General features: G+C 53.7%; 1 protein-coding gene and 1 long non-coding RNA gene across 2 annotated transcripts; both read right to left on the reverse strand.

Annotated features, from left to right (window-relative positions):
- Positions 1–7,612: 7,612 nt before the first annotated feature.
- On the reverse strand, positions 7,613–24,701 carry LOC106725019. Its single transcript, XR_001360853.1, has 3 exons — positions 24,655–24,701; positions 23,785–23,789; positions 7,613–7,787 (listed from the first exon to the last, which is right to left on the reverse strand). It is a non-coding gene; the product is annotated as an uncharacterized LOC106725019 (long non-coding RNA).
- On the reverse strand, positions 10,687–25,698 carry FAM46C (family with sequence similarity 46, member C). Its single transcript, XM_005859939.2, has 2 exons — positions 25,576–25,698; positions 10,687–12,575 (listed from the first exon to the last, which is right to left on the reverse strand). Exon 2 carries the CDS (start codon positions 12,547–12,549, stop codon positions 11,374–11,376), a length of 1,176 nt encoding a protein of 391 aa, XP_005860001.1. The 5' UTR covers positions 12,550–12,575; positions 25,576–25,698; the 3' UTR covers positions 10,687–11,373.
- Positions 25,699–26,739: the final 1,041 nt, after the last annotated feature.

Here is a 26,739-nt window from a genome sequence, read left to right on the forward strand (position 1 = left end):
CATGGACATGACATAAACTTCCAATTTTAGCATCCCTCAGTAAAATCCTATTGGCTCTGGCTGGTGTGCTCAATGGTAAGTGTCTGCCCGCACACCAAAGGGTCGAGGGCCCTGGTTGGGGCGCGTGCGGGAGGCAACCAATCATTGTGTCTCTCTCACATCGATGTGTGTGTATGTCTCTTTTCTCTTTCTCATTCCTCCCTTCCCTCCTCCCCTCCCTTCCTTCCACTCTCTCTCAAAAAATCAGTGAAAAAAATATCCTCCGGTGAGGATTAACAAAAACAAATAAAATAATAAAATGTTATTGGAACACAGTCATTCCAGTTTATGTGTTTTCGTGCTGTGTTCATGACAGTGGAGTCCCGGCCTGTGAAGGAGACTGTACGGACGCAAAGCTTGCCCCTTAAGATTCCTGCCCCTGGAGCTAGAAGAACCTCAAAAACATCCGTCCCCAGTCAGTCATGTATCGAATCGGTTCCCATGATGGCTGGATGAGAAACTCGTCTGAGCTGCAGCGTCTACCTGCGGTCCCCATAGGTCCCGCTGCCTTCACCGCTGGAGGCCCTGCCTGCTCCTGGGGTGGAGGTTGGGGTGGGGGGTGGGGGGAGGCCCTTGTCTGGTGGAGAAAACACACCCCTGTGGAGTGCGAACGTGTCCTACCTCAGGCAGGCAAAGGTCTGTCCCCCTCAGGGCTTGGGGACTGGCCCCGGGGGCTCGGGCTGGGGAGGAATGTCTGAAACAGCAGCTTTGGAGAGAGAAACGCCCTTCCCTGCAAAGTCCTCTTTGTTTATCAACACCATTATGAGAAATGTGCATATCCCAGCAAAACCCGCAGGTCACACATTCACCAACGAGGCTGGGGGGGAGGGGGTGGGGAGCTGGGGCCTCATCAGCCCGCAGGCCCTAATTCCTGGGTCAGGGAATTGTCCAGTGAAAGAACAAGGTCACTTCACTGTACAGCCAGTGCCCAGGACGGTCTCTCTCTGGGCTCACCCCCAGCACAGGGGTGGGGACACTGGGCTGAGGTTCTGGGGAACTGTGTGAGTTGGCAACACCTCGGGAGTGAGGCTAATTGGTCGTTAGTGGGAATTAGGATGATATTGCAACCCTAGGGCCAACGGGCAAGGGGGCAGGCAGGCTGCCAGGACACAGCCCTGGCCGGAGCCCCAGGCTCGCAGCCCAGCTGCTGGGCATGGTCCACACCATCTGGCTCCAGGCAGGACACTGCTCAGCCCAGGCTGTGTGGGGGGCAGCATGTGGCTTGCCATCTCTGAGCCTTGGCTCCCTGTCTGTTAAGTGGGAGGTGGGGTGGGGGGAGAAACTGCTACCACCGACCTGGCAGAGCTGGCCTGAGCCTTGGCCCTCGCATAGTGAGACACCCTTACCTGGCCTGAAGGCTCAACAAAGAGTAGCTAGTGTCACGGTGTGCTAACGGGGCTGACGAACCGGTGCACACGTGTTAGTGCCTTTAAGACCACAGAGCTGCTCTTAGCTGTCTGAGCAGGCTGTCAACACCCCCCCGCCCCCGCCCACCCCAGGGCAGAGGAGAGTGAGGTTAGACCCGCCTGTGAGCACCTGGGAGTGGGCTCAGGGCTTTATATCAAATACCTTGTCCTTGAATCCCTGGCAACCCAGCTGATAGGCGAGAGCACGCAAGGAGTCAAGGGAGTTGCGCTGGAACCTCTGGCTCCAAAGTGCCCGCTGTCCTCACTGCCTCAGGCAGGCACTCTGCCCCTCTGGAGGCCTCCTCTCTCCAATCCTCATGCCCTGCTGGGCACACAGCTGGAGCTCAGGCAAGAGGCTGGAAGTGTAACTCCGGCGGGGGGGGGGGGGGGGGGGCACCCCCGGAGCCCAGAACCGCGCTATCCAGCCCCTGGTTTGACATTTGCCGAAACAGGGGTTGCACCCAAAGACAGACTCGTTTTCCTTGTAGTAGAATCTAAAGAAGGACGGGAATGAGCTGCGGAAAGCTGCCTCTGCTGCCAGGGCTGAGAGAGGGGCGCTCTCCTGCCCCGAGGGATCCTGGGAGGGCCAGGGACACAGAGCCCTCACGTGGGGAAGGGACAAAGGGCGCCGGACCACCGGTGCACGGAGTGGGCCTGCGAGGAGGGAAGAACCACAGGGCACATGTCTGCATGGATCCGAAACAGCAGGGGTGGCAGAGAAGCCCACGCTGCCAGGAGGCACTCCTAGCTGCCCAACGCGCTCCTCCCAGCCTCCGGCTCCCCGGGGCCAATGTAAAGATGCTTTAAAAAACCAATGCCTTTGCCTCCACTGTGGTGTTGACTTAGGGATAAGACAACCCAACTCCTGCTATATTTAGCGCATGAAAACCCACAGGTGTTTGATTCTAGGAACTGCCTGGGTTTGCTCTTAGTTTTGTGTCCCCCTCCCTTCTCGGTTTCTTTGCACCTGGGTGAGCAGGGCCTGCAACCCTCTTGGCTGCAGGAGGTGTCGACACCCCTCCATCATGTACCCTCCCTCTTAGGGAAAAGGGGGTGCTGTTTCCATTTCCATCCTCACTTAAAACTTTATGCCAACCTCCATGCAGTGTAGGCCCCTATGCTAGCTCAGTTGTTTTTTTTAAAAAAATATGTATATAGTTTTATTGATTTCAGAGAGGAAGGGAGAGGTAGAGATAGAAACACTGATGACAGAGAATGATTGATTGGCTGCCTCCTGCACGGGGTCTACTGGGGATAGAGCCCACAACCTGGACATGTGCCCTTGGCCAGAATCGAACCCAGGGCCCTTCAGTCCACAGGCTGATGCTCTATCTACTGAGCCAAACCGGCTAGGGCATAGCTGTTCTTGACTAATCAGTTGAACCAGTCCCTTTGGCCTCCGTCGTAATACTGTTTCCTAACCATCAACGGTTAGTCTCTGTCGGAAGGTGGATGTTTGCTCTTTTGTGTCTCATCCACGTGCTGCCCTGTAAAATACATGTGGGAGCAAAACAGCACATCACCGAAGGGCTAAGAGCTTGAGCCCCAACATCAGACACCCCATGGCCCGGTCCTGGCTCTGCCACCCTACACGTTGGCTTCCCCTGGACACGCAATGGTCCCACCTCCGCGGTGCTCGAGATTAGATGCTGGTGCCGAGCACAGGGCCTGGTGCCTGTGACAGTCCCCAAACACGGGAGCGAGCCTGCAGCAGGTCCCTGCCCGGCCCCCCCTGTCACAAAGGGAGGGCTGTCTGAGGGGGCCGCTGGCCTGTCCAAGGAATTCCTTCCTGTAGGAGGGGAAGCGGATCTATTACCAGGCAACTCAACACCTCTCTGGCCTGCGAGGGGCTGGCGTAACAATGAGCTTTTATCTGCGTGGCTATGGCGGTGGGGAGGGTCCGGTCGTGGTGCACAAGCTGACCTCTCACCAGACACACCGCTCGGGAGACCCCGGAGTGCTCCGAGCCCCTGGGCGTTCCCTTGTCTGTGGGAACACTGCTACCTACCGCCCAGGTTTCCGAGGCCTGCAAGCTCCACACGCGCACCGTGTGGTGGGTCATCCCCAATGCCGCAGTCACCTGTGAGCGACGGTCCTTCCATTCTCTCACGGCTGTAGCTTCCAGCAGAGCCCTGAGCAAAAGCTAGGACCCGACCCATATTGAATGCACTACGACTGTTTAGAAAAGTCCAGCCAGAGTCACGGTTGTGCCCTCTCTCCCTCTCTCACTTCCTCTCCCCCTCCCTCTCTCTCTTACACACACACACACACACACACCACACACACACACTACCGCTCTGGAACCCTCCCTCCAGGTGAGCATCTGAAAGAAGGCGGGTGACTCTCCCAGGACCGCTTTTTTTTTTTTTTTTTAATATATTTTATTGGTTTTTTACAGAGAGGAAGGGAGAGGGACAGAGAGCCAGAAACATCAATGAGAGAGAAACATCGGTCAGCTGCCTCCTGCACACTGCCCACCGGGGATGCGCTCACAACCAAGGCACATGCCCCCGACCAGAATCGAACTCAGGACCCCCGAGTCCGCAGGCCGACGCTCCATCCACTGAGCCAAACCGGCCAGGGCCCCCAGGACCACTTTTAAGGAACATCCCACCATGAAAGGCAGCCCGAGTGGTGACTTGCTTTGATGAGAGGCCTGGCGTGGACAGACCTGCGCCGTGGTGGTGGCTGGCATGGGTCAGCGATTGCTGGGAGCCTGAAACGGAGCCTCCCACCACGGCCCGGGTCCCCCGCTGTCGGACAGGACAGCACTCACAGAAACCTGCTCCGGAGAGGGGTGCCCTGCCAGGACAGCGCGTGTCCACCTCCTCCCCCGGAAGAGGGACACAGCCCCGTACAGGACAACGCCTGGGAGCGGGCGGCAAGAAGCCGGCACATGGGCCCAGCTCTGCTGTGGTCACTTGGGACAGCGGTCACTTGACCTCACCAGCGTCCCCCCTCAGCCTGTGAGTAGGAGTGGCAAGTGGACCAGGTGCTGACCACGGTGCCAGCCAACGTCTTACCATATCTCAGACGGGGCTCCACCCCGACGTGCCTCTCCTTGACCTCCCTTGTTTGGAAAACCCTCTGAGGTCCTGGGGATGCTCTTGGCATCTTCCAGCAGATGATGATCCCAGATGACAACCAAAGGAGGTTGCTACCCCAGCCGTCACCACGCGCACGGTGAAGGAGCAGAAACTGCCCCCTAATTGCAAATACACTGGACCCTGGAGATCCTGGTGCTCACGGCTGCACCGCTCCGATGCTGAGGCGCTAACCCTCGGAGGTGACATGGGAGAAGCTGTTCTAGAACACCCGGAGGGAAAGGCATTGCAGGTACGGGGTGGGTGGGTGTTCAGAAGAAGGCCCGGGAGTGTGAGGGCTGCAGCCGAAAGTCCGGGCCTCGTTCAGGAGGTCAAGAGCCGGTGACCCGCAGTGTCACTGTCCCGGAGGTGACTCCCATTCCAGGGAACTGAGCACCACCACTTCCCACGCATGTTGACTGCGTGTCAATATTGGCCTGGACAATGCCTGGACCGGAATGTTTCCTGGCGCTGCAGGGAGCTTTACAACACACCCAGGTAAACAGCCAGCACTCAGCCTCCCGGGGGCCAGTGGCCCCCGTCCAAGTCCTCCAGGGACGAAGCACCAAGCTCAACATTTGAAGCAGCAAAGCTCTGCCGGTTGTGTGGGAGGCTGGGGAGGGGCCGTGAAACACGCAGGTGTCCCCCATGGGGGGGAAGAGCTGATGCGACCCAGGAAGTGCCCCGACAGAAACAGCAGGCCGGAGACAGAGGGTGGGAAGGCAGCGAAGGAGTGACATCGCCACGGGGTGCCTGGGGGCTTCTCCGCACGGTGGGGGGCATGGAAGGACCTGTGGGCGCTGGAGGCCGCTTAGTGGAGTAGGTAAAGGGCTGGCAAGGTGGCTGGAGTGAGCTGTGCTGGACGCCTCAGATTTTTAGGTCTGACACCTGCCCTCGCACAGTCAGGTCTTCCGCAGGCTTTACGGGATGGGCGGGCACAGGAACACCGGTTTTATTTATTTTTAAAAATATTTTTTTATTGATTTCTGAGAGGACGGGAGGGAGAGAGAGAGAGAAACATCAATGATGAGAGAGAATCATTGATCGGCTGCCTCCTGCATGCCCCCACGCTGGGAATCGAGCCCACCACGTAGGCATGTGCCCTGACCGGGAATCAAACCTGGGACCCTTCAGTCCGCAGGCCGACACTCGATCCGCTGAGCCAGGCCGGCTGGGACCGCATCTGTTTTAGAAAGAAGCCCACGGAGGAGTCAAGAAAAATAACAGGCAAAGTGACAAGACTCATGAAGTAGCCCACGCAAGTGCTGCAGGCAACACCACAGGGGCAGAGTCGAGGAACACTGCGAGGGAACAGGCAGTCCAGGGGAGGAGGGAGAGGCGCTGGGAGCTGGCTCACAGGCAACCATAACAAGATCGTAAAACTGTTCTTTGATTTGGGCCCAATTCTGTGATCATGGAGGGAGGAGAGTGACCCCAACCTTCCTGAGCAGTTCTGGATCCAAAGTCCAGCCACTGCGAGGAGAGGATGACAGAGGAAGTCAACTCTAGGGCTGCAGACAACAGGGATGGTGCGGGCTGGCTTCCGAGGGGAAGGGTCATCGAATGGACACCCCAAAGAAGTGACCTGGAGGCGGACTCCCCGCCTGCTGCCCTCGAGGATGCTCATCTCAGACGGAAAGGTTTGAGGAGAACAGGCAGGCTGAAGGCAGGGGGGGAAGCATTTTTACACAAAGACATACATTTTTGTTTTTGGTTTTTGTTGTTGTTGTTCCTCACCTGAGGATATTTTTCCATTGATTTTTTAGGGAGAGTGGAAGAGAGAGGGAAAAACAGAGGGAGAAACATCGACGTGAGAGAAACACATTTATTGGTTGCTTCCTGCATGCGCCCCAACCAGGGCCCAGGCCAGGGAGAAGCCTGCAACCAAGATACGTGCCCTTGACCGGAATCGAACCGGGGAACCTTTGGTCCACAGGCCAATGCTCCATCCACTGAGCCAAAACAGTTAGGGCAAGCCATACATTTTTTTTTTATGGCAGTTAGAGGAAAACCGTAGGAGTTCAAGAAAGAACAGCACGGAAGAGAGGCCATGGCAGGGGCAGGGCTGGGGGCAGAGGGTCAGGAAGCAAGCTGGTCACCGTGTGCGATCTACAGTCTCTCTCTGTACCCTCCAGACACCTATCAATACCAACTGTCACTCGTTCACTCCTATGCTTCCTTTAAAATGTGAAGAGACCACGGTAGCTGTTGTATACAGCAGTCATTTTGTCTCTTGAAAGGGGTATGGGGCCAAGGTCAAGCTCAGAACCACCCAGCTTTTAGCAGGAAATCCAGCGAGGTTTCGTGAAGGGAGATTTCAAGACTGCACCAGCGGCGTGGGCATCCGCTGAGGGCTGTGGTCCCCAACCAGGCTCGGTTTCATCAGTCGGGCGCCTTGGAGAAGAGTCCAGCTGGGAAGGGAGTGGTGCGCCCCGAGGTAACCGTGTGCCCCCCGGAGAAAGCGCCATCCTTCAGAGCAGCACCCAGGGTTGCTTTCGACAACCACCCACCCCCACGCAGCATCTTCCCGGAAACCTAAAATAAGTTCCCCGCTGAAGAGACACACAAAGAACTGAGCACAGTCAGGTCGCATAACGGACAAGGTATTTTTTTTTTTAATATACGTTTATTTCTCAAACTCAAAGCGCTATTTCATCAAGTTCTAATACATTTTGCATTGACAAGTGACTTTACCTGCTTCACGTAGGAAGGTCAGTGACCATTACACCAGAGAGGAAACCTCACGCATCCTAGGCACCACTAGCAAATTAACATTTCGAGGTTACACAAATCTAGAGGAACAAAAACTTTCAATTTAGTCTAATGAGTGTCTTACTTTTACCTACATGGATTTGGAAGTTAAGGGATATAAACTCTCAATTTTCCTAAAGCAGTTTTTTTTTAATCCATAAAAAAAAAAAAGCAAAACATCCAGATGGCTTGGAGTTTTAAAACACCCACAGATCCAGTTATTTAACGACTTCCTCTTTGGTGTATGGTCTCCTCACCTCCTATGCAAACATGAAAATTTGCACCAACTCTCACCAGCCCAGGCAAAAATCCAAACATTTCTTTTGCTGACACTTAACCTATTTTTTTGTAAGTGATAGGTCAACAAAATTTAGAACTTGAACTCACAAAAAAGCATTTTCGTTTCTGATCCTCACCTTGGCAGTCTCCGCAAATAATCCTGAAAAGTTGCCAGGTCTTTTTAAATATACGGCTGCCCCCCCCCGCCCCCCCAAAACACACACACACACTTCCCCTGGTCCTCTGAATGTCACTGGCTGGTTTGGAGTATGTTCCAAAGTCAGCTGTGACATTCTGGTCTCTGCCAGGTTAAGGGTAAAAACGCAACCTTGGCAACTCAAAGTTCTGTCACCTCACAGACAGCCCCCCACCCCCCCCGAAGGGTTCGACCTAGTGTGGAGCCCCAATCTGACACCCCAGAAGTAACAGCACAGGTGAGCTTTGGGGTCTCTCCTCACAGCTGGATAACTGCCATTTATTTTCTGGGAGAGGACAGGGAAGCTTAGAATAGCTGCACCCTAAAACAAGGCACCAGTCCCAGGAGGCTCACGAGAGAGGAGGTATTCCGAGAGTCGGCAAGTTGCTTTTGATTGGCACCATTTCCCACAGTTAAGAAAGCGGCACTAGTTCAAGTCCTCCTACTGGGAAGGGAAGGGGCCAGTGCCGGTGGAGAGGCTCTCGCCATTTGTTTATTAATGCATCGTCACAAAACCAAACCACACAGAAAGCCCACAGGTTCACGCGCAGCTCACTGTTAACTCAGATCTCCAGGGGAAAAATCAAACTGGGGGGGGGGGGACTTAAATGCCAAACCACATTCATTGCCATCTATCAGGAACCTAGCTTTGCTCCTCCCCGACTCCCCCATCTGCCAGGCCTCCGGGTGTGGCTCAGGCCACATCCCACAGGCTGTCGGCAGGAACCCTGATTTAAGGTGGTGGTGATTCGGAGTTTAGTTTCCGAGTTGGAGTTATTGAGTGAGGAACAGCGTCTCCCTGCCAAGGTGAGGTCTGAGGGGGAGACAAGCGCGGGGCCAGGAACTCAGTGTGTGTGCCCTTCTGCCAGCACCAGGGGAGAGGTCCTGCTTTCATCCCCGCTGCTCAACCTGGTTCCCAGCGGCAGGCGGGAGGCCAGCTGCACACCTGCAGGAGGCCTCGGAAAGCTGTCCCGAGGAGCCAAGGCGGCTGCTGCATGCACGCGAGAACTTGCACTTGAACGTTAGTGCCCTTGGCCACTGCCGAGTTTCATGTTACTCAACAAGCAGAAAAGAAGAACCGCTGGGCCCAGAGCGGGTTCAGAGTGCCCCGTGCTCGTGAGCAGCATGGAAGTCAGGCTGCAGCTGGGATTTCCAGACACCCGAAGCCCAAGGTTCCCGGGCTGATCTGAGGCAGGCAAACGCGCCCAGAGCGGGTGGAGACCACCAGCCCGGGTCCCTGCAGCTTTCCACCCTGATGGCTCTCCAACACGTCTCCTCTCAAACTCCAAAGCAGAGGGGCTGCCTGAGACTTCAGGTGAAAAAACTGTACCAAGCTGGCCGTCCTGCAGGGATGGCCAAGAACTGGGGGGCTGGGAATTTCTAGCATCTTCTGTGCCTCCCCTAAAAGGACTAGTACCAGCTAGGAAAAACAATGAGCAGAAAGAACACCAAGGCCACACTGAAATTTAATTCCTTGGTGGGGTTCTGGCCCCACCTTCCCCGGGAGCCTTACGCCCCCTCCCCAAGCCTCCTGGGCGGATGCAGTACTGACCTGTTCGCAAGGGCCTGGTGCTGGCAGCTTCATCGGGGTTAACAGGTGGTTAAACAGATCTGCCATTGGGGGGCAAACATGCTGCCATCTGACCACAAGGGCAGTCATTTAAGGTCATGGATGACCACCTTGTTTTTCAAGTCGGGATTCCCTTTTCACACTGAAGCACCCCGCCCCTCCCCTCCAATGTCGATGGGCCTTGACTCGCAGCCAGTGAATTTACATGTGACTGGCTCCCAGGGAAACAGGAGCTGGTTACACTAAAAAGTGGCCTCTGTCCACCTAATACAGCACAACCTGGAGACCAGGTAAGCCTTGGGGTTCAGTCCTGCCCCATCTGCTTTTAAGCGGACCAAAACATCACATTCTAGAAAAAACAAAACAAAACAAAAAACACAACCCACCTGAAAATATAATCTTCAGAAAAAAGTAAACCACTCCTTTTTTATGAAGCATTTTTGCATCAAGGAGAAAGCAATCACTCTGGGCTCGGGGTTTTCTGGCCACGGGTTAGATTAAATCACCTTAGAAACCAGGCTGGCTGGCAATATTGAATTTCTTTGCCCTTGATACCCTGAAGTGATGCTTGCTAAGAGATGGTACATGAAGTTTCAACACACAGAATCCCTTCTTTAATCTACTGGGAAAGCAACAGCCTAGAACTCTCTATTTACTAAGCTTGCTTTAGACTAGAGGTTAATACTGTTTTCCTTCTAAAGTGCAGAATACAAACAGGTCTGGTCAAATCTACCGGAAGAAGGAAGATTCTTCTTCATTCACTCAATTCTTCCCCAGGCACACCAGAATCAATCCTTGCCAGGGGCCTCCGCACGGCTGGGACATACCAGGCCTGGCTGGACGCTCAGCCCCCGCCTGATGCTCCATTCCACCCCCCACCCCTCGCACAGCGCAGCGTGCGGACAGCAGTTCCATTCTAAAGCGACTGAGAGCCAAAGAACTCCGCCCACAAGGGCAGGTCCTTCCACAGGTCACAGAAATTCCTGAATTCATTTGCTGTCAAACAAAACCTGGAGGAGAAAATCTCTACTTTTGAAAAACAACAACAACAAAAAAAGTCAGCCCAAGTACTCCAGAAAAAACCAGCTTGTCATACTTGGAATGTGATCAAAGTGGGTTTCCAATGAAGGCGTCAGTCACCACACGGACCCTGGGCACACAACCCTTCGTCTCGGGAGGAGAAAAACAAAAGTGATGAGCTGATGAGGAAACGAGAAGTGTCATTCCAGAAGAATTCCTTAAAGAAAAAAAAAATTGAACATTCTTGTTTCCTATTTACAATCACCCCCCCACCACCATAATTCTATTTTAACATTAGGTTCCACATTTTATTTTGTTTTCAAGTTATAGTTCAAGAAAAGACCTTTTTTTTTCCTTTTTTTTTTTTCCTCAGCAATGTCTCACACAATTCCTCAGGATAGCACAACATCTAAACCATATACCACTTCCAACCAGACCTCGATTCTCCAGCGATTGGCTTTGGTTTATTGATGAAAGCAATCCTCAGCTCTGCTGACAGGGAATAAACATAAACCATGTAGTCCTTTGAACAAAAAGGAGCACCCTCGTGTTTACAATGGCATGCCTAGCTAAAGCTGAACAAGAAAATAGACTCTCAGCACAACTTTCATGTCACTGAGAATCCCGGGCGAGCGAGGGCCAGCACAGCCTGCTCCAGGCTCCAGGGAGACGAGCAGCTTAGCCCCCCTCGTCGGCTGCCCACGCGTCCCCCAATCTCAGTGACCGCACAGAGCTCAGGCCCCTGCGCTGACGTTCCGGACGTGACGTGTGAGCGTCTGTCTGGGAAAGAAGTGGAGAGGCCATACTTCCTACAGCATTTTCCAAAGTGGCACTGCAATTCCGGGTCCCTTCAGGGTTGGCTCATGATAGACTGTAGACCCACTGCAATGGGTCCACAAAGAAAAAAAAGCAGAATCAGAGCTGAGTTCCCCTTTAAAAGCCAAACACCTACATCTAGAAGGAGGCTCCCCTACCTGAGAGCCCTGCCCTCTGGGGGTTCCCCACTGAGAAAACCCTCAGGTCTCAAGGTTAGTTACAGGGCAGCCAGGTGGGGTAGGGCTGGCTGTAGGTCACTGGAGGCTGGGCCACGTAGTAGTTGTTGAAGTTGCCGTCGCTGACGTACGGAGCCGGCTGGTAGTAACAGGTGACGTTGGTGGCGCTGGGGATGATGTTCTGTTCGGCCAGCACGCGCAAGGCCAGGAGGGAGATGAGGTTCAGGGTCTGCCTGCGCTCGTGCCCCATGAGGCACACGGTGCTCTCGTTCACGACCCTGCGCAGGATCATGAGGTAGTCGTACTTGCTCCTCTCCTCCTCAGCGAAGTGGTTCTGAAGGTAGGTCTCCAGCTTCCTCTGCTGCTCCAGGATGTCCGGGAAGTCGATGAAGAACCTGGAGCACATGTAGCGCTCCAGCGTCTTGATCTCCTCCTGGTCGGTGGGCCTGAAGTCCCGCACGAGGAGGTTGCTGTACTTGAGCAGCCCGCCGCCCCGGATCTCCTCGGGGTTCTTGGTGGCGATGAGCCTGTTCTGCAGGTGGTCCAAGGCTTCCTCGAAGTCCCCGTACATGCTCTCCCCGATCACCGTGGGGTGCAGGAGCTCGGAGATGGGCTGGCTGGAGCAGTCGTAGAAGACGAGCAGGGAGTCCAGGATGATCTGGAAGGAGTCCACGCTGAACTCAAACTGGCGCCGGATGGAGTCGACGAACTTCAGCTCCACGTTCCTCCCGTTCTTGTTGGAGAGGGAGATGAGGCTCCAGCGGTCGGTGTCCGTGCACACCTTCACCAGCTTCTGCACGTAGGCCTCCTTCAGGGTCACCGGGCTGATTTTGAGCTTGTTCACGCCCTCCGGCAGGAAGTTCAGGAGGGAGCACAGGACCACGTCCCGGACCAGGTGGAATTCTACCTCGGTGGGAAGAGCCACGTGAAAGATGAGGTCCAGGTCTTTGCAGCCCAAGCCGTTGTCTTTGACCAAGACGTGGCCGGCGGCAGAGCCGTTCAGACGGACGTCCTGCACCTGGATGCCTGCCTCCTCCAGGCGGCTGCGCACGGTCTGCACGATGTCCTTCAGGGTGATCTCCAAGGTTGGGAAGTTGCCCCGCCCGTGGACGGGCACGACCTCGTTCAGCACCTCGTGCAGCCGGCTCACCTGGTCCCAGCTGAGCACGCTGCAGGACGCGCAGTCCCCGCGACTGCTGCTCTCCTCCGCCATCGTGGGGGACGTTCTTGCCAGGGAAACTGAAAGTGGGGGGTGAGAAACAGAGTTAGGGTTCACTTCTACGTGGCAAAGCGGCTCCGGGGACTCAGGGGCGATTTTTCTCTGAACGCTTTCCTGTAAACAGGGATGCGTGGCCCCCACTGCTGGGTGCTGCTGTGAGGATGAGAGGAGGTAAGTGCATCAAGAACAGTGTCTCCAGGAAGTAAGGACAAAGCACACACGTGGACCCTGAACCACACTGACGGCTTCACAGATTTGTCTCAGTGCTTGTTCTGTTTGCTTGTTCTGTCTGAGTGAGGGGTGGGGGTGGGGGTGGACTGCACTGGTTTGTGTGATGAAAAGGAGACAAACTCATTACTGCAAGCAGCCCGAGCACATCATTAGTCGCTAGAGGGCCCACAGGTTTTGCTACATGTCCTTGTTGTCTGTGGACATGACCTCTCCTGCTCCCTAACTACATCTTAACTGGTTGCTACCAAGGCCACACACAGCACACAGGAGCCACAGAAAAGCCTGCCTTCACCCCGTGAACAGATGAATTCTCAAGTCGGGGCTGTAACTGCCTAAGAGGAGGGAACGGGGTCAGTCCCATCAGGGGCAAGTGCACTGCGGTCCTGTTGGCAACAACCTCATGTCCTTGTGCTTGTGGGAGGGGTCTGCCCGAGGAGGTGACCGAAGTCCTGGACTGCAAAGGGCGAGGCCAGCTGTGTGGGGAACAGCTCTGCCCGCCAGGAGGCCCGCGCAGCCTGCGGGAAACTTCCTCAGGGGAGCGTCACCTTCCAGCTGTGGTTTGAACACTAGCGCCTTGGAGCTATCCCAGGAGGAGGAAGCTTGCGCTCAGCACCAGGAGAGAAACATCACTGCGAGAGCCCAAAGTCACCAAAGCAATTTTCAACTGAGTTACACTTCGCTGAAAATGAAACGCAACCGACTCCTGGAAATCCTAACCTATTAAAAAATACTGATATATCGGAGTCCAGGTGCCGGTGGACCCACAGGGACGGAGGAGCTGAAACAAAAGGTCAAGGTGCTGCCCTCAGACTTCACATGGGCAGCTTTCCCACCCTTCACCTTCCTGACCCGCTGGACACACACAGAACCCGCCCCAAGGACCTCTGCAGGTGCACTGCGTGGGAGCTGCTGCTTCGGATGCACAGCCAGCACGCACGGTCCTGGGTGCCAGCTTGGATTGTTAGTCTTGCTCTGGGGTCAGGGGTCCTTGCCTTACCTAGGGCGCTCACATCGATGGGGTGGTTGTCAGGGTTGGGGCGCCCTTGGACAGAGTGAGCCGAGCTTTCCAGGAGCTGGTCATTAAGAAGGTGGGTGTGACAGGCAGAAAATGTACTAGGAGGGTAGGAGAGAGAAGTGTCCTTTGATTGGGGTGAACAGGAAGACCACTTATGGGGATGGGACACAAGACGACTGAAAGGCAACATGAGCTTGAGGCTGGAATCGAGGGGCAGAGGCAGCACGCAGCCAAGACCTGGCCACGTCCATCTGGCCTTTATGCACCTCTCCTCAAGCCACTCAGAAACAATATATGCACCCCTATGTTCACAGCAGGGTTATTTACAACAGCTGAGATCTGGAAACAGCCCAAGTGCCCATCAGTAGGTGAATGGATTTAAAAAATGTGGTACATTCACACACTGGAATACTACGTGGCTGTAAAAAGGAGGAAACTCTTACCTTTTGAGATAGCAATGAAGGACCTGGAGAGGACTGTGCTAAGCAAAATAAGCCAGGCAGGGAAAGAGGAAGACAAACACCATATGATCACATGTACACGTGGAAACTAATGAACAAAATAGACTGACAAATGAAACAGAGCCAGAGGCATGGATACTGAGACAGACTTCAAATGTCACAGGGGAATGACTGGGTGGAAGAAGGTGAAGAGATTAGCCAAGAACATGTACGCATAGCCCATGACAGAGACAACAGTGCCGTGAGGGCCAGGAGGGGAGGGCGGGGCCTGCGTGGAGGTGGGCAAAGGGGGGAAAATGGGACATCTGTAATAGTGTTAACTAAAAACAAAACCTTAAGTAGAAAATATGAAACCCTAAGAGTACTAGGACAAAAACATGGTACCTATATACTTACATAGTCCTTTCTACATCATATAAAACCCCAAAGTCACAAAAAATTGATACATTTGCCTACATAAAAATTAAAGTTCTACATGGTAAAAACACCATGAAGAAGTCAGAAGACAAAGAAAAATATCTGTAACATTAGGCAAATATTCCTTAATGCATAACAAGCTTCTACAGATCAGAAATTCTCCAACCCTAATAGAAGAAGGGTCAAAGGGCATGGACAGTGGCTCAGATGCACAACATTCAACCTTCCCTTAAAGGGATGGGCAGATGAAGACTTCAGTGTATCCTTCTGACCTATCAGATTGGCGAAGACCCAGCAGCAGTCACCTTGGGTACATGCCCGGGGTTCTCTCTAGAGAACAATGCGGCACTCTCGGTTTCCAGGGGCCATATTCTTGGACACCGCGGTTCTATTTCCAGGAAGTCTACTTGGGGTGTTATCCCACGGACATGCTTGCAATTATGCACCATACCTGGAGAATTATGTATAAAGCTACACATACCGACGCATGCGGTTGTCCGGAAGAAGAGCGACAGCTCTATCTGAATGAACATGAAGTGCTCATCAAGATTTATTAACAGAAAAGCAAGTGCAAAACTGTGTGCAAAAGTACAAGTCTGTGCTTATGCGATCTGAAACGTCTGGAAGGACACGGAGTAGTTCAGCCCGCACCAGATACCACCACGAGCTGGCAGACAGAGGACGAAGAAAAATGTATTTTATCCCTTTTGAATTTAGAACCTATACATGTGTTAGCTGAAAAAAGCTAAAGTCTTATTATCCGTGTTCTAAAATCTTCCCCCATCAGCCTCTACTTATCTGCAACCTTATTGAATTCCTTCAGTGCCTTTCCTGTCCCCTCCCCACCACCCCCATATCCATGTGCCAAAGTCAAACACGCATAGAAGCTTCCCCTGCAAGCCTTCAATGCTGATCTCCAGGGGGTGGGCAGGGGAGGGGAGACCATTTCTTCTCAAGAGTGGCTTTCAGTCACGTTTCTACTTATGTTCTGTGTAAAAGAAGATGTCCTCTATTTACCAAAACAAAGAACCACACTACAAAATAATGGATAAGCCATCTCATCTAGCTTCCTTTTATGTTTGTTATCCAAAAATGTTTCTTGTAATTGTATAAGAATTGCTATTTCTCATTTCAGACACATGATAGCCACCCTCACATGACACTGTTATGTTGATTATTAGCTACAGCGGCAAGGGCCTCAATAAAGGCAATAACATTTTCAAGACTGTCCCATGCCTGTGGTTGGCTTCTCCCATGCTAATGTCTTCTGACACACTCATGAAGAATGGAGTTAACGTTTAGTAGTCTGTATATGAGCACAGTGTGGGGCACGACAAACACCAAGTCCGTGGTGTAGTTTCTCACTCTTCCCATTTACCATGACTCAGAGAGGAACTCAAGCTACTGAAGGCGCAGACTTAGGCTGGGTTCCAATTCGGTGTTTAGTTGATAGGAGAACCCGGGATGAGGTATTGATCCTACTAGCAAGGAATCCTTTGTTTTCCCTCACCGATCCAAGCAATTTCAAACATCAGAAGCACATTTTCCAGTTACTTAGACAAACATTGGTATTACTAATAAATCCAAGTCATGGGCCCTTAATGCTTAGAGAACACACCGGAGCTTAGTGAAACAGTTTTCATTTTAATTAACCACACGAATCAACATTGGTATAATCCCCATATGAAAGGATCACATGAAACACACATTCCCAGCTCACAAAAGGCCCTGGTTCAAGGCAAATTCTAGTTCAAAAATTCACAAAACAGTAAAAAGAAATTAATTAGAAGCCTGGCAAAGTCCAACGGCAGTGTTTTGATTTCCCTTTTCCTGCCTGGGAAGCAGTCACTGTGTTCTGCACAGAGGGCACTGGAAAGGCAGGAGCCGCGATTTCTCATTGATTTGAAAATTCAGGCACCTTTTCACGGGCGAGGATGACCAAGCTCTTTAATCTTTTCGTGTCTGACTCATGATGAACGGCTCTCTTGGGTGCCCTTGAACCCCTTTCTTCCATCCTCTGGCTGTGACAGAGGGTAGACTGCACACGTTGTGAAAACACAGGTTTGCAGAGGTAGCAACAGAAATGGGAGGGAAAAGCCAAAGGAGGCCAGAAGGGGAAGCCAAGCCCCCTGAGGACAGCCCATGTCTAACTCAGATTTGCTTCCCCGCTGCCTGGGATGGAGCCACTCCTTGCAGGATGACCTGAAAACCCGTGTTTGAGCCCATTAAAGGAAGGGGGAAAAAGCAATGTCTATCCTGCTCCATAGCTAATCTAGATCCCAGCAAGCCTGAGAGTACTCAAGGCAGGCAAGCAGGACAGGCAGGGGAACAGCTGGAGGTGAGAGCACCTAGACATGTATAGCACTTCCGGGTCTCAAGGTCAAAGACGTAGGTCAAATCGACACTCACTCTACTTGTGACTGGCACGAGACAGACACTGTCCAGCATTCGCTGTGTATGTGGAGACGCGCCTCCCCGGGGAAGGACGGTGCATATGCAAGTCCGGGGCTGTGATATTTAGTGGGAAAGCCCTAGATTCTCCTATGCAGCTGCCACGGAAATACTGCAGCTCTCTTCAGCCCCTCGTCCAGCCCAGAGACCACTGGGCCACACCCCCACCTGCCCCTGCTGTAGGTTTAAAATACAAAAGAAACCCGAGCGCATTTCAGCGTTCCTTTCGTGGCGAACTTCCCTCTCAGTGTTGCTGGTTGCTTCCTCCAAAGCCTGGACCTTCCTGGTAACACTGTCCAGCTCAGGTGAGAGCCCGGCCATGGGCAGTGGACCGGGCCGGTGGCGGACCCCTGGAGGTGTGTGTGCAGAGCAGACACCTGCTGTCCCTGCCCCCCAGCTGAGGGGACCCGTGCAGCGTAGCTGGCACCTTCCACAAACTCTGCTCTGTCTACCAGAGGACACTTGCACATAAAAGCCTGGAGAACTTAAGCAGAAGTGGCAGGGGATGGCAAGACGCCTCATTAAACCTCCCGCCTCTCACGCAGCTGGCTGAGAGGGAGAGCCCAGTCTGGGCCTGTTTGTTTCATGAAAAAGGAAGGTGTGGAGAGGCACGTGTAAGAGCACTTGGTCTGAGCCACTCAGTCAATCCCCACTTCACTCTCACGTGCTCTCCGAGGAAGCTACACTGCCCCTTTCCCACTACTCAGGAATGAGGACCAGGGATGACTAGGAGGCCTGTCCCCAGCTCCCCAGTTCGGGAGCCTGTGTTCTCGCTGCTAATAAAGTGATCTTTTCTAAAACAGATCAGCTCCCCAGCTCGGGAGCCTGTGTTCCGAGTCTTGGAATGGGTGACAACGTCCCCCAGTTCTCGCTGCTAATAAAGTGATCTTTTCTAAAACAGAGATTGTGTTGGTCCTGCCCATAGAAGGAGAAAGCAGCCTCCTGTTACCCATGTAACTGCGGCCCCTGCCTCCGCTGGCCCCTGGCCCCACCACAGGCACTGAGACAGCAACAGCTCGAGTCGGCACCCTGCAGGGCCTGTGCAGAGCAGACTGCTGAGCAGAGGCGGTGGTCATCTTCAGGACCAGGTGGCCCGAGGGCAGAGGCACCGGCGGTGACGCACTGCCCACCGTGCGGTGTGGGAACTCCCACCCTCAGTGGGATGCGCATCAGCTGTTGTGTCACCGAGCATCTGACTAACCCTGCTCACGTCCCTTCCACGGGTCATTTCACCACTTGCTCAGACTCCAGCAGGCATGACAGATGCGGGGCCCTCCGGGGGCTCTCTGTGTGGCCACAGCCATGGCCAGAGGACACCAAGGTGACTAGATGTCTGGCCAGGTGTCCTAGTCTGAGCCATCAAACTCTATTGGACAACATCCCAGGTGCGGGAGACACTGCTGCAGGCTCTGTGCGGGCCACCCCATCGCCCCTTCAACACCCCTGGTGCGGGAGATACTACGATATCTGTCCCCTTTACAGACAGAAAACTGGGCACAAAGAGGATCCGCAAAGCAACCGCCCAGGGACGCTCCGGGGGAAGCAGCAGAAATGGGGTGTAAGAGGCTCCCTGGAGGTGGTACGTGGGTGTATGTGTTGGGTGAGGGGAGGGCTTTGAAGACAAGCTCTTTGCTCACGTAGTTGTAGGAAAGTAGAGGACAGCAAGAGGGAGGAAAGGGCAGGGAGGCAGGAGAGGGGAGGGAGGCAGGAAAGGGGAAGAAGGTGGGAGAGGGGAGGGAGGTGGGGAGGGTTTTCTACCAGACGGAGGGAAAGGTGTGCTGAGCCCCCTGGGGAGGTCAGATGGCAGGTGCTGAAAGCAAGACAAGCGCATTTAGAACTGAACTAACAGCCGTCAGTACAGAACTGCACCCCTCAGACCCATCCTGGATTTGGGGGGGAGTGTAATTCCACATAGAAACTCTAACAGTTATGCTAATGCTGTGTTAAAGGGACAGTGGCTGGAGATGAAGGCCTGGGTCCTCTCCTGAGGCAGCGCCAGGATGCTGGCTGGGGGGCAAGGCAGTGATTTCAGAAGAAGCAGAAGGGAGGAGCCAGGAAAGGAAGGAGCTGGGAGTCCGCTTGCTGGACAAGCATCAGGAAGAGAAGTAATGGCACAGGAGGGAGGCTGCAGGGATGGGCTGACCCTTCCGGATCTGGGCACCTAAGGTACTGGCTCTGCTCACAGCATAAAGGGGCCGCCAGGGCTCGGTCCGGTGGCGGGGAGACCGGGAGGGTCCACCTACTGGACAGGACACTCCCGCAGACAAGGAAACAGGTAACCCGACTGGAGCTGCAGGGACGAGGCAGGCCCATCTGCAAGAGTGAGCAGGACCCAGGCAGCACAGGAGGGAGGAAGCGGAAGCAGCTGGCACAGAGCACCCCCTGAGTGCGCAGTGCACCTGGGACTGGACACCTGCCACATTCCCACCGGCATCTAGTCTGACCCTTGAGAGTCCTTTGTCCTGAGGAAAACGGCAGGCACTTCGGACGACCATGTGCAGCGGCAGATAAGCGGGCGGAAGGGAGCAGAGCCAGGGCCAAGGTGGAGGTGGCCTTCTGAAGAGCAAACCTCCCTGACTCCTCGAATTCCTAGACGGGTGAAGGCCAGAAGTTATCTGGGACCCGGGGAAGCCTGAGCGAGCCCTTTGTCTGCCGGCTGCAGCCCCTCACCAGGGCCTGGGCCCCACCGCAGGGAGGAGAGGGGATTCTGGAGCCTTGGCCACTGCCCCCAAGCACATTAGAAAGTTCCAGATAACTGAGGCACACCTGTGCCTAACGCACAGGGACTAAACATTCACATTAATAGACAGCCCAAGGCAACAGGACCAGATAAAATAATGCCTTGTTTGTGAAAAGGGCAATGAAATTTATTGTTTCCTTTTTCCACGAAGTTATGTTTACAGCTGCCCATGCAAACACCCACAAACACATTCTCCCTCGGTTCCAATGGCTGCCCCGGGCCACCGAGCTGTGCCCAGAGAAAACATTTCTAAACAACAAACCCGCAGATGGGCTTTTCTCACTCTGGGCCCCTGGTCACACTCAGGTCTCAATCTGTTTTCTCTGGGTCATCAGCATCCTCCTCGCCACTTGACACTAGTTAGTTTCCCGGGGCTGAGAAGCTGGGGCAGATTCCCACAGCGCCCGGACGCTGCCTGCGCTGGAGAAAGAGAGGCCCTGGGCCGGCGCCTTGCTTTGCACCACATCCTTCCCTCCCAAGTTCCTCCTCCCCGCTGATGCCAACACACAGTCTTTGTGGTTATCAAGGACGGGGCTCTGTCCACAGACCCCGCCCTGAGAAGACTCGAAACAGAAAGCTCATCCCGTCAGTCAAAACAGGGTGCTTCAGCCAGTGTGGCTGGGGAGATAACACCGGGCTCCACAGCAGCACAAACAGAATCAAAACACTGGCCCACGTGTAACGGACACGCAGACCTGAGGGCGTACAGGGGTCTGCGGAAATGGCTGCCAATGCAGATACTAACAAGGTCGGAACATAGACACCTTTCGATGGAAGCTAAGCTGAGAAGCCTTGATTTTCCCAAGGTGTCAGCATTATTAAGTGCTAGCTATGCAACTCGAAATGGAAATAATCCTTGTTGCTGCTGGGTGGCCCACGCTCTCCTACCAAAGGCCTCTTTCTAAGTCAGAGATGCTACCGGTCTGACCTCATTGGAGAGATGCCCAGAGCTGGCCATCCTGTTTTAGAGACCGACTAAACCGGGAAACCAGGGCCACCTCTAGCAGGAGACCGTTACTGTAAGGATGACCAAGGTCACCTGCATCCACAGTGCTCAGGGGCCGACAGCCTCCAGGTTTGACCAAGGGTTGCTCCTACAGGCGACTTTACCATCCAACTCTCCAGCTTAGAGCTCCGGTCAGCTGTCAGCTGTGCCAAGCAGGTCCTCGGTCCTCTAGCAGCATCCCTGGGCCTTCTCAGGAAAGGCACGAGCCGTTCTCTGATGCTCAAATGCACTTCACATACATTAGACACATATGCACCCCTCTCACATATGTCTATGCCCGGGCTGGCCTCCACTTCAGTGCGGACGCCAACTATGCACAAGGTTCCATCCAGGTTTTAGCTCGCACAGCCCTTCCCTGGAGTTAACATTCACGTAGCAGCTACCTGACCTCCAGATCTGAGCACGGCAGCAGGCTCAGCGATCCCTCAGACAACATTATAAATGCTGCTAAGAACAGAGATGTGGGTAAGTGTACAAAATCGGGGGTGAGGGGGTGGGATTAAAGTAAAGGGGCCAAACCGTAGGGTGGTACCTATTTCTGCAGCAAATGCACTTCCGGTAGCCAAGCCACTTCACTTTGCCTTTAGTGCACCGATGTGTGGAGTCACACGGGCCATGACTGTAACTCCCTAGGATGATTACCATTACATCAGCATTTACCAAGTCGGGCGCTATTGTCACTGGGCATCTCATACAACCTTTCACTGGAAAGGTATTTCCCACTGCAGTTTCAAATTTTAATTGTTGATAAATTGTGGAGTCCTGGTCCCCGGCCCCCTCAGATTTGATCTGAAATTCTTTGATCACCTTATGAGCATTTTCACCTGTAGAAAAACAGAACAGGGCATGCTGGGCCAGAAATCAAACATCCTGTGCTCTAGGGTCAGGTCTCATTCACAGCTGAATGACTACCAATGAGGTGGCCACCATGACTGAATTTCCTTTCATTCTTTTCAAATATGTGAGTGCCTGCTGTGTTCCCAGTGCTGTTCTAGAAGCTTATGAGACAAAGACCTCTGCCCTTGTAGAGCTTATGCCCTAGCTGACACTCTCCTTCCATAAATGTGTTAACTCTTGCCTCCCACACAAGTAGAGTCAGAATTTGAGAGTCAAGCATGTCTGCAGATGGTGGAGGCTGGCACTGCCCAATATTGTACCCACAGCCTCATGGGGCTGCTGAGCATTAGAAATGGGCAAGTCCAAATTCAGACGTTCTGTGAATGTAAAACACACACGGGGATCTCAAAGATTCAGTACGAGACAAAAAAAAGTAAAACAGCTCATCAATATTTTTATATTATTTTAAATTGAAATGATATTGGTCATGATGGGTTAAATAAAGTTATTTTCACCTGGTTTTTTTATGTTTACTTTTTAATGTGACGACTAGAAACTTCATTGAGGCTCTCACATTTCTACTGGACAGCGCTGGTCTATGGTCCTTATTACGATGAAGAAACTGAAGCCTGAGAGGTAGAGGCGCTGCCAGGGCCAGAACTCAGGTGTCGACACAACTACGGCAGCCTCAGAGGAGGAGGTCAGGATCAAGACCACAAGGGCCTGGGCATGGGAGACCCAGGCCAGCACCCGGACACGCGCAGGTACTCAGCTGGTGTCCCCCATCTCTGCTCTGGATCAGTGGGCCTCCTACGCAGCTACCTCCCAGCTACTCCAGGACCGCACAGTCAGCTGGCCACGGGGGTCCTCATGCCTACCTCTCCACTACTGCAAGCACAGGTCAGGGACAAATAGACATGGTGTGTTTGGGGTGAGGGGTAGCCAGCCAGGCCAGGTGGAAGACTGCCCCTTCTCCCACCCTCCTGAGGGCTAAGCAAGGCGACAGCAGCTATGTCAGCACAAGGGATGGGAGCGGCTCAGGATTCATGGATGACGTTCTCCTCACAGGTGCTTCAGGGAGGTAATACGGAGACAGAGACGGGACTTTGTGTGTGTGTCCAATTGAAGATGAGATTGAAAAGAGTAGAAAGTAAGACACAAAGCAGAACTGTCAGGAGTATTTAAGAGGAGAGGCAGGGATTGAGGGGACCCTCAGATGGGGTTAGCTCAGAAGCCTCTGAGAAGGGTCCGAAGATGGATTGGAGGATGGTGAGGGAGGAGCAGCATTAGCTTGATCAAACCTCTGAGTATGTGTCCTGGGAGGCAAGGCAGGACAGCTGGGAAGACTCCGAGGCAAAAGGTCGAGAATAAACAGAAGGTCAGGAAGGTTCAGGTCCTGACAAGACGCTCAGCTCAGCCTGCGGGTTATGAAGGTAGCAACCCAAGAGCTTGGGATGGAGAACTGGGCGGGCAGGGAGAGGAGCTGACTGCTGCTCTCATCGAGCTGCCGTCTGCAGGGCCCTGAACTAGGTCAGTGAAGGCAGTGGAAAACAAACACGTCAAAAGACGAAGATTCAGCAGAACTGACCACCGAGGGCACATGGGGAGAGAAAAGCTGCGGGTGTCGTGCCGGGGGCCGGTGTGGGGTGGATGGGAGGTGCTGAAGGGAGCAAGTTAACAGCTTGAGGGGTTTCAGCTGTGGGCCAATTAGTGGTCACAGCCTCCCAGCTCCAAACCTATACCCCTGAGGCCTCCATTTAGAAAAAGGCCCAGGAACCACTCAGCATTTCAGTCTAGGACAGTGGTTCTCAACCTTGGCTACACATCAGAATCACCTGGGAATCTTTTTAAAATCCTGATTTCTGGGCCTCATCCTCCGGAAATTCTGTTTCTTTGTTATGTGGTGGGGCCACAACATTAGTAACAAAGAAACAGAATTTCCGGAGGATGAGGCCCAGAAATCAGGATTTTAAAAAGATTCCCAGGTGATTCTAATGTGCAGCCAAGGTTGAGAACCACTGGTCTAGGAGCTTCGGATCCCCACAGCTCCAGCACCTTGGCCCACCTGGACCACACCTACCGGAAGCCGGCCTCCCCTCTGAGAGGAAGGGCTGCCTGTGCCAGCAAGCGCTGCGCCCACTGAGCCTCTGTGTGCCAGGCCCTGCTCTGGGCGCCCACAGTGAGCACACATCCTGCCCGAGGACACTGAGCTGCCCAGCTCCTCCTGCATCCGGGGCAGTCCCAGGCCTCTCCACATACCGTTCCCTCAGCCTCCTCAGCACCTGGCACAAACCAGCCTCGGAAGCACTTAGCCACTTACTGACTCAATCCTGTCATCCAAGAAATAAACACTGACAGCGGGTCAGTGGCCAGGACCCCAAAAGGCTCGGACACTGAAAACATCATACCGGGAGAGCTGCTGAACACCAGCAATTGTTTCTTCGTGTTAGTTTTTTCCTGTTGTTCCAAGAAGCCCCGAAACAGTTCTAGAGCAGCTATCGGGGACAGCTGTCCAAAATCCATTCACTCTCATCAATTCACAGGGCGACTCCTGACAGAGTCGGTGCCAAGGTGCTTCCTCTAAACCATTTCAACTACAAATGTGAACTTCCTTATAACGCATTAGTGAAAGAATAAAAAAGCCTGAGACCAGGAACCCCCGAAGCAGCACAGGTCAGCAGCACCGCTGTAGCCAAGTGGCTGTAAACACACCAGCGTGCCTTTACCCACAGATGTCTGCTTCATGATAATCGCGCACGCCAGTGTAACATGCTACAGTCAAGGCACCGCGTGGCAGAACATGTTTACTGCCTTGTTTACTTCAGTGACCACACAATAAAGCAATGAACCTTATCTAACCCGAGTAATATTTTATTCCAAGTAACACCTCAGACTCTGCATTGCTTCCCCTTCTCCCCCCACCCCTCTCTCTCTCTCTCACACACACACACACACACACACACTCTCTCTCACAATAACAGATACAGCCCAGTCTGGGGTGGAACCGAGAAACCAAAGCACAAGTTTAGTTTAACTCCCAAAACTAGTCTGGGGCTTCCACAGCTTCTCTCGGTAGCGCGAGCAAGGTTTAGCACACCCACTCAGAGCTCACGGCTCCTCACTCTTTAGTGATTGACCCCGTGCACACAACATTTCAAAGATGAAGACAAGGTACCACTTACTTGAGCAGTTAAAAAAAAAAAAGTCATTTTCTAATTCAGTATCGAAAGAGTTGGTCACTGCACTGGCAGAGCAAGGGCATTACGGTCCACCCTAAGTTATCTTTATTGCCGCCGGTTCCCTGGACGTTAGGAAGGACGAGGACTGCTCTGTCCTCTGGTGGATGGTGCAAAATGTCCACAGTCTGCTCTGGCCTTGACCTCTGGGCATGGAGGCTTAGGGGGGCGCCCCTGGGAGAGGGGCTCTGGCGGGAGCTTCTGCAACTCAGGGTAGGATTTCCTGGAGCTTCTGGAGCTCAGACTAGAGCAGAGGAAGGAGCGGGGGGCCCCTGGTGCGAGGCTAACTCACATTCATTCTGACAAACAGGCCCAGGGCCAAGTCCTTCCCTTCAGAGTTACTTCAACTTAATCTCTCGATATGAGGAAGGTGTTGTGGAAACAAGTCCACACAGAGTGTCGCTGTTTAACTCCACATGCACACACGGATGTTCCTTGTGAAATTAGGGACCGTTGTTTGGGGTAACAATTTAGAAGCCTCGTGGCAGAGAAGCTGGTTATGTTTTTGTTTTCATATTTCCACGGGACTCTCCCCACAGCTACCTGAACAACTCTCTACAGCATACTCTAGCTGCTCTCTGAACACGCCCTGTGGAGGATGAGTGCACGCTACAGATAGGGTATACCTTAAGGCATAAGTTTCAGTTATCTCAAGGAAAAGCTTGGCTCCCGAGATATTAAGTTTTCCATCTTCACAAACAACAATGGCAAAGGACAGAATTCCTGCTGGTGCAGCTCAGACCGCTCCCCTGAAAGCGAAGAGAAAAGTCAGCATTCTCTCGTCCCCGCCCCACCCGCTTCAGCGGGCAGTCTGTGCGGGTCTCGGGTCTCGGCCCCCCCCCCCCGCCGTGGTACCTCCGGGGACTTGAGCCTCAGCACGACTCTCCTCGGAAGCGCTCCTACCACCCTGGCCTGGCTGCCTTGCTCCCTTCCCAGCCAAGTCCTTGCCAAGTTACACATGTTGAAAGGTGAGTGTAGCCAACAATGGCCACTCTCATCCGCCCCGGAGGGCAGCTGGGCCGAGCCCAGAGTCTCCCTTCAGGAGACTTGAATCGTCTTCACTGCACTTCCTGGGGAGGTTCGGGTTCCTAACCCACCTCCCAAATAGCCCGAACACCAATGGTCACGAGACAAACGACTACACGGCCCTCCTGAACGCCTCATCGATACTTCAAGCGCTGCCCTGTGTGCACGTTAGAACTCCATAAAAAACAAAAGTTAAAAAGCAGCAGGTCCCTAACCAAGGACTTGAGCAACCCCGCGGAAGCCTTCCTCCTACTCCGAACCAAAAGGAAAGGGGCTGAACCGACCCTCCCGCGGGGTCCAGCCCTAACCCGAGGTTCCAGCGAGGATGGGTGAAGCCCCCCGCGCTGCGAGGTCGCCCCGCCGAGACGCCTAGGTCTGCGGGCTACCAACCTGTGCTCAGCTTCGCCCCACTCCGCCGACTCCCCTCCCACCTTCGCGATCCCAACTGCGACACCTCCCAGGGCAGCAGCGCCTAGGGGCCACCCGCGGCACCGCTAGGCGAGTCCGCTGACTGCCATGGCTTTTCGTCTACGCAGTAAGCAAGTTTCATTTCTACCAGGGGCGGAACCAGGTCGCGGACAGCGTATTCCCGAGAAGTTGCCGAGAGAAGCGCAGCGCCCAAGTCACTCGCCTGGGTCACTCTGCTGCCCACGGTGTCCACAGGCTGGTGTGAGTCCAAGAAAAGTGTTACGGTTTCCGCCAGGGCCCTGGCACCGGGCCTGGGGGGCGCCCCCCTCCCTCCCTCCCTCCCACCCCAGCCTGAT

Source organism: Myotis brandtii, unplaced genomic scaffold (genome assembly GCF_000412655.1).
Source record: "Myotis brandtii unplaced genomic scaffold, ASM41265v1 scaffold131, whole genome shotgun sequence".
Classification (NCBI taxonomy): domain Eukaryota; kingdom Metazoa; phylum Chordata; class Mammalia; order Chiroptera; family Vespertilionidae; genus Myotis; species Myotis brandtii.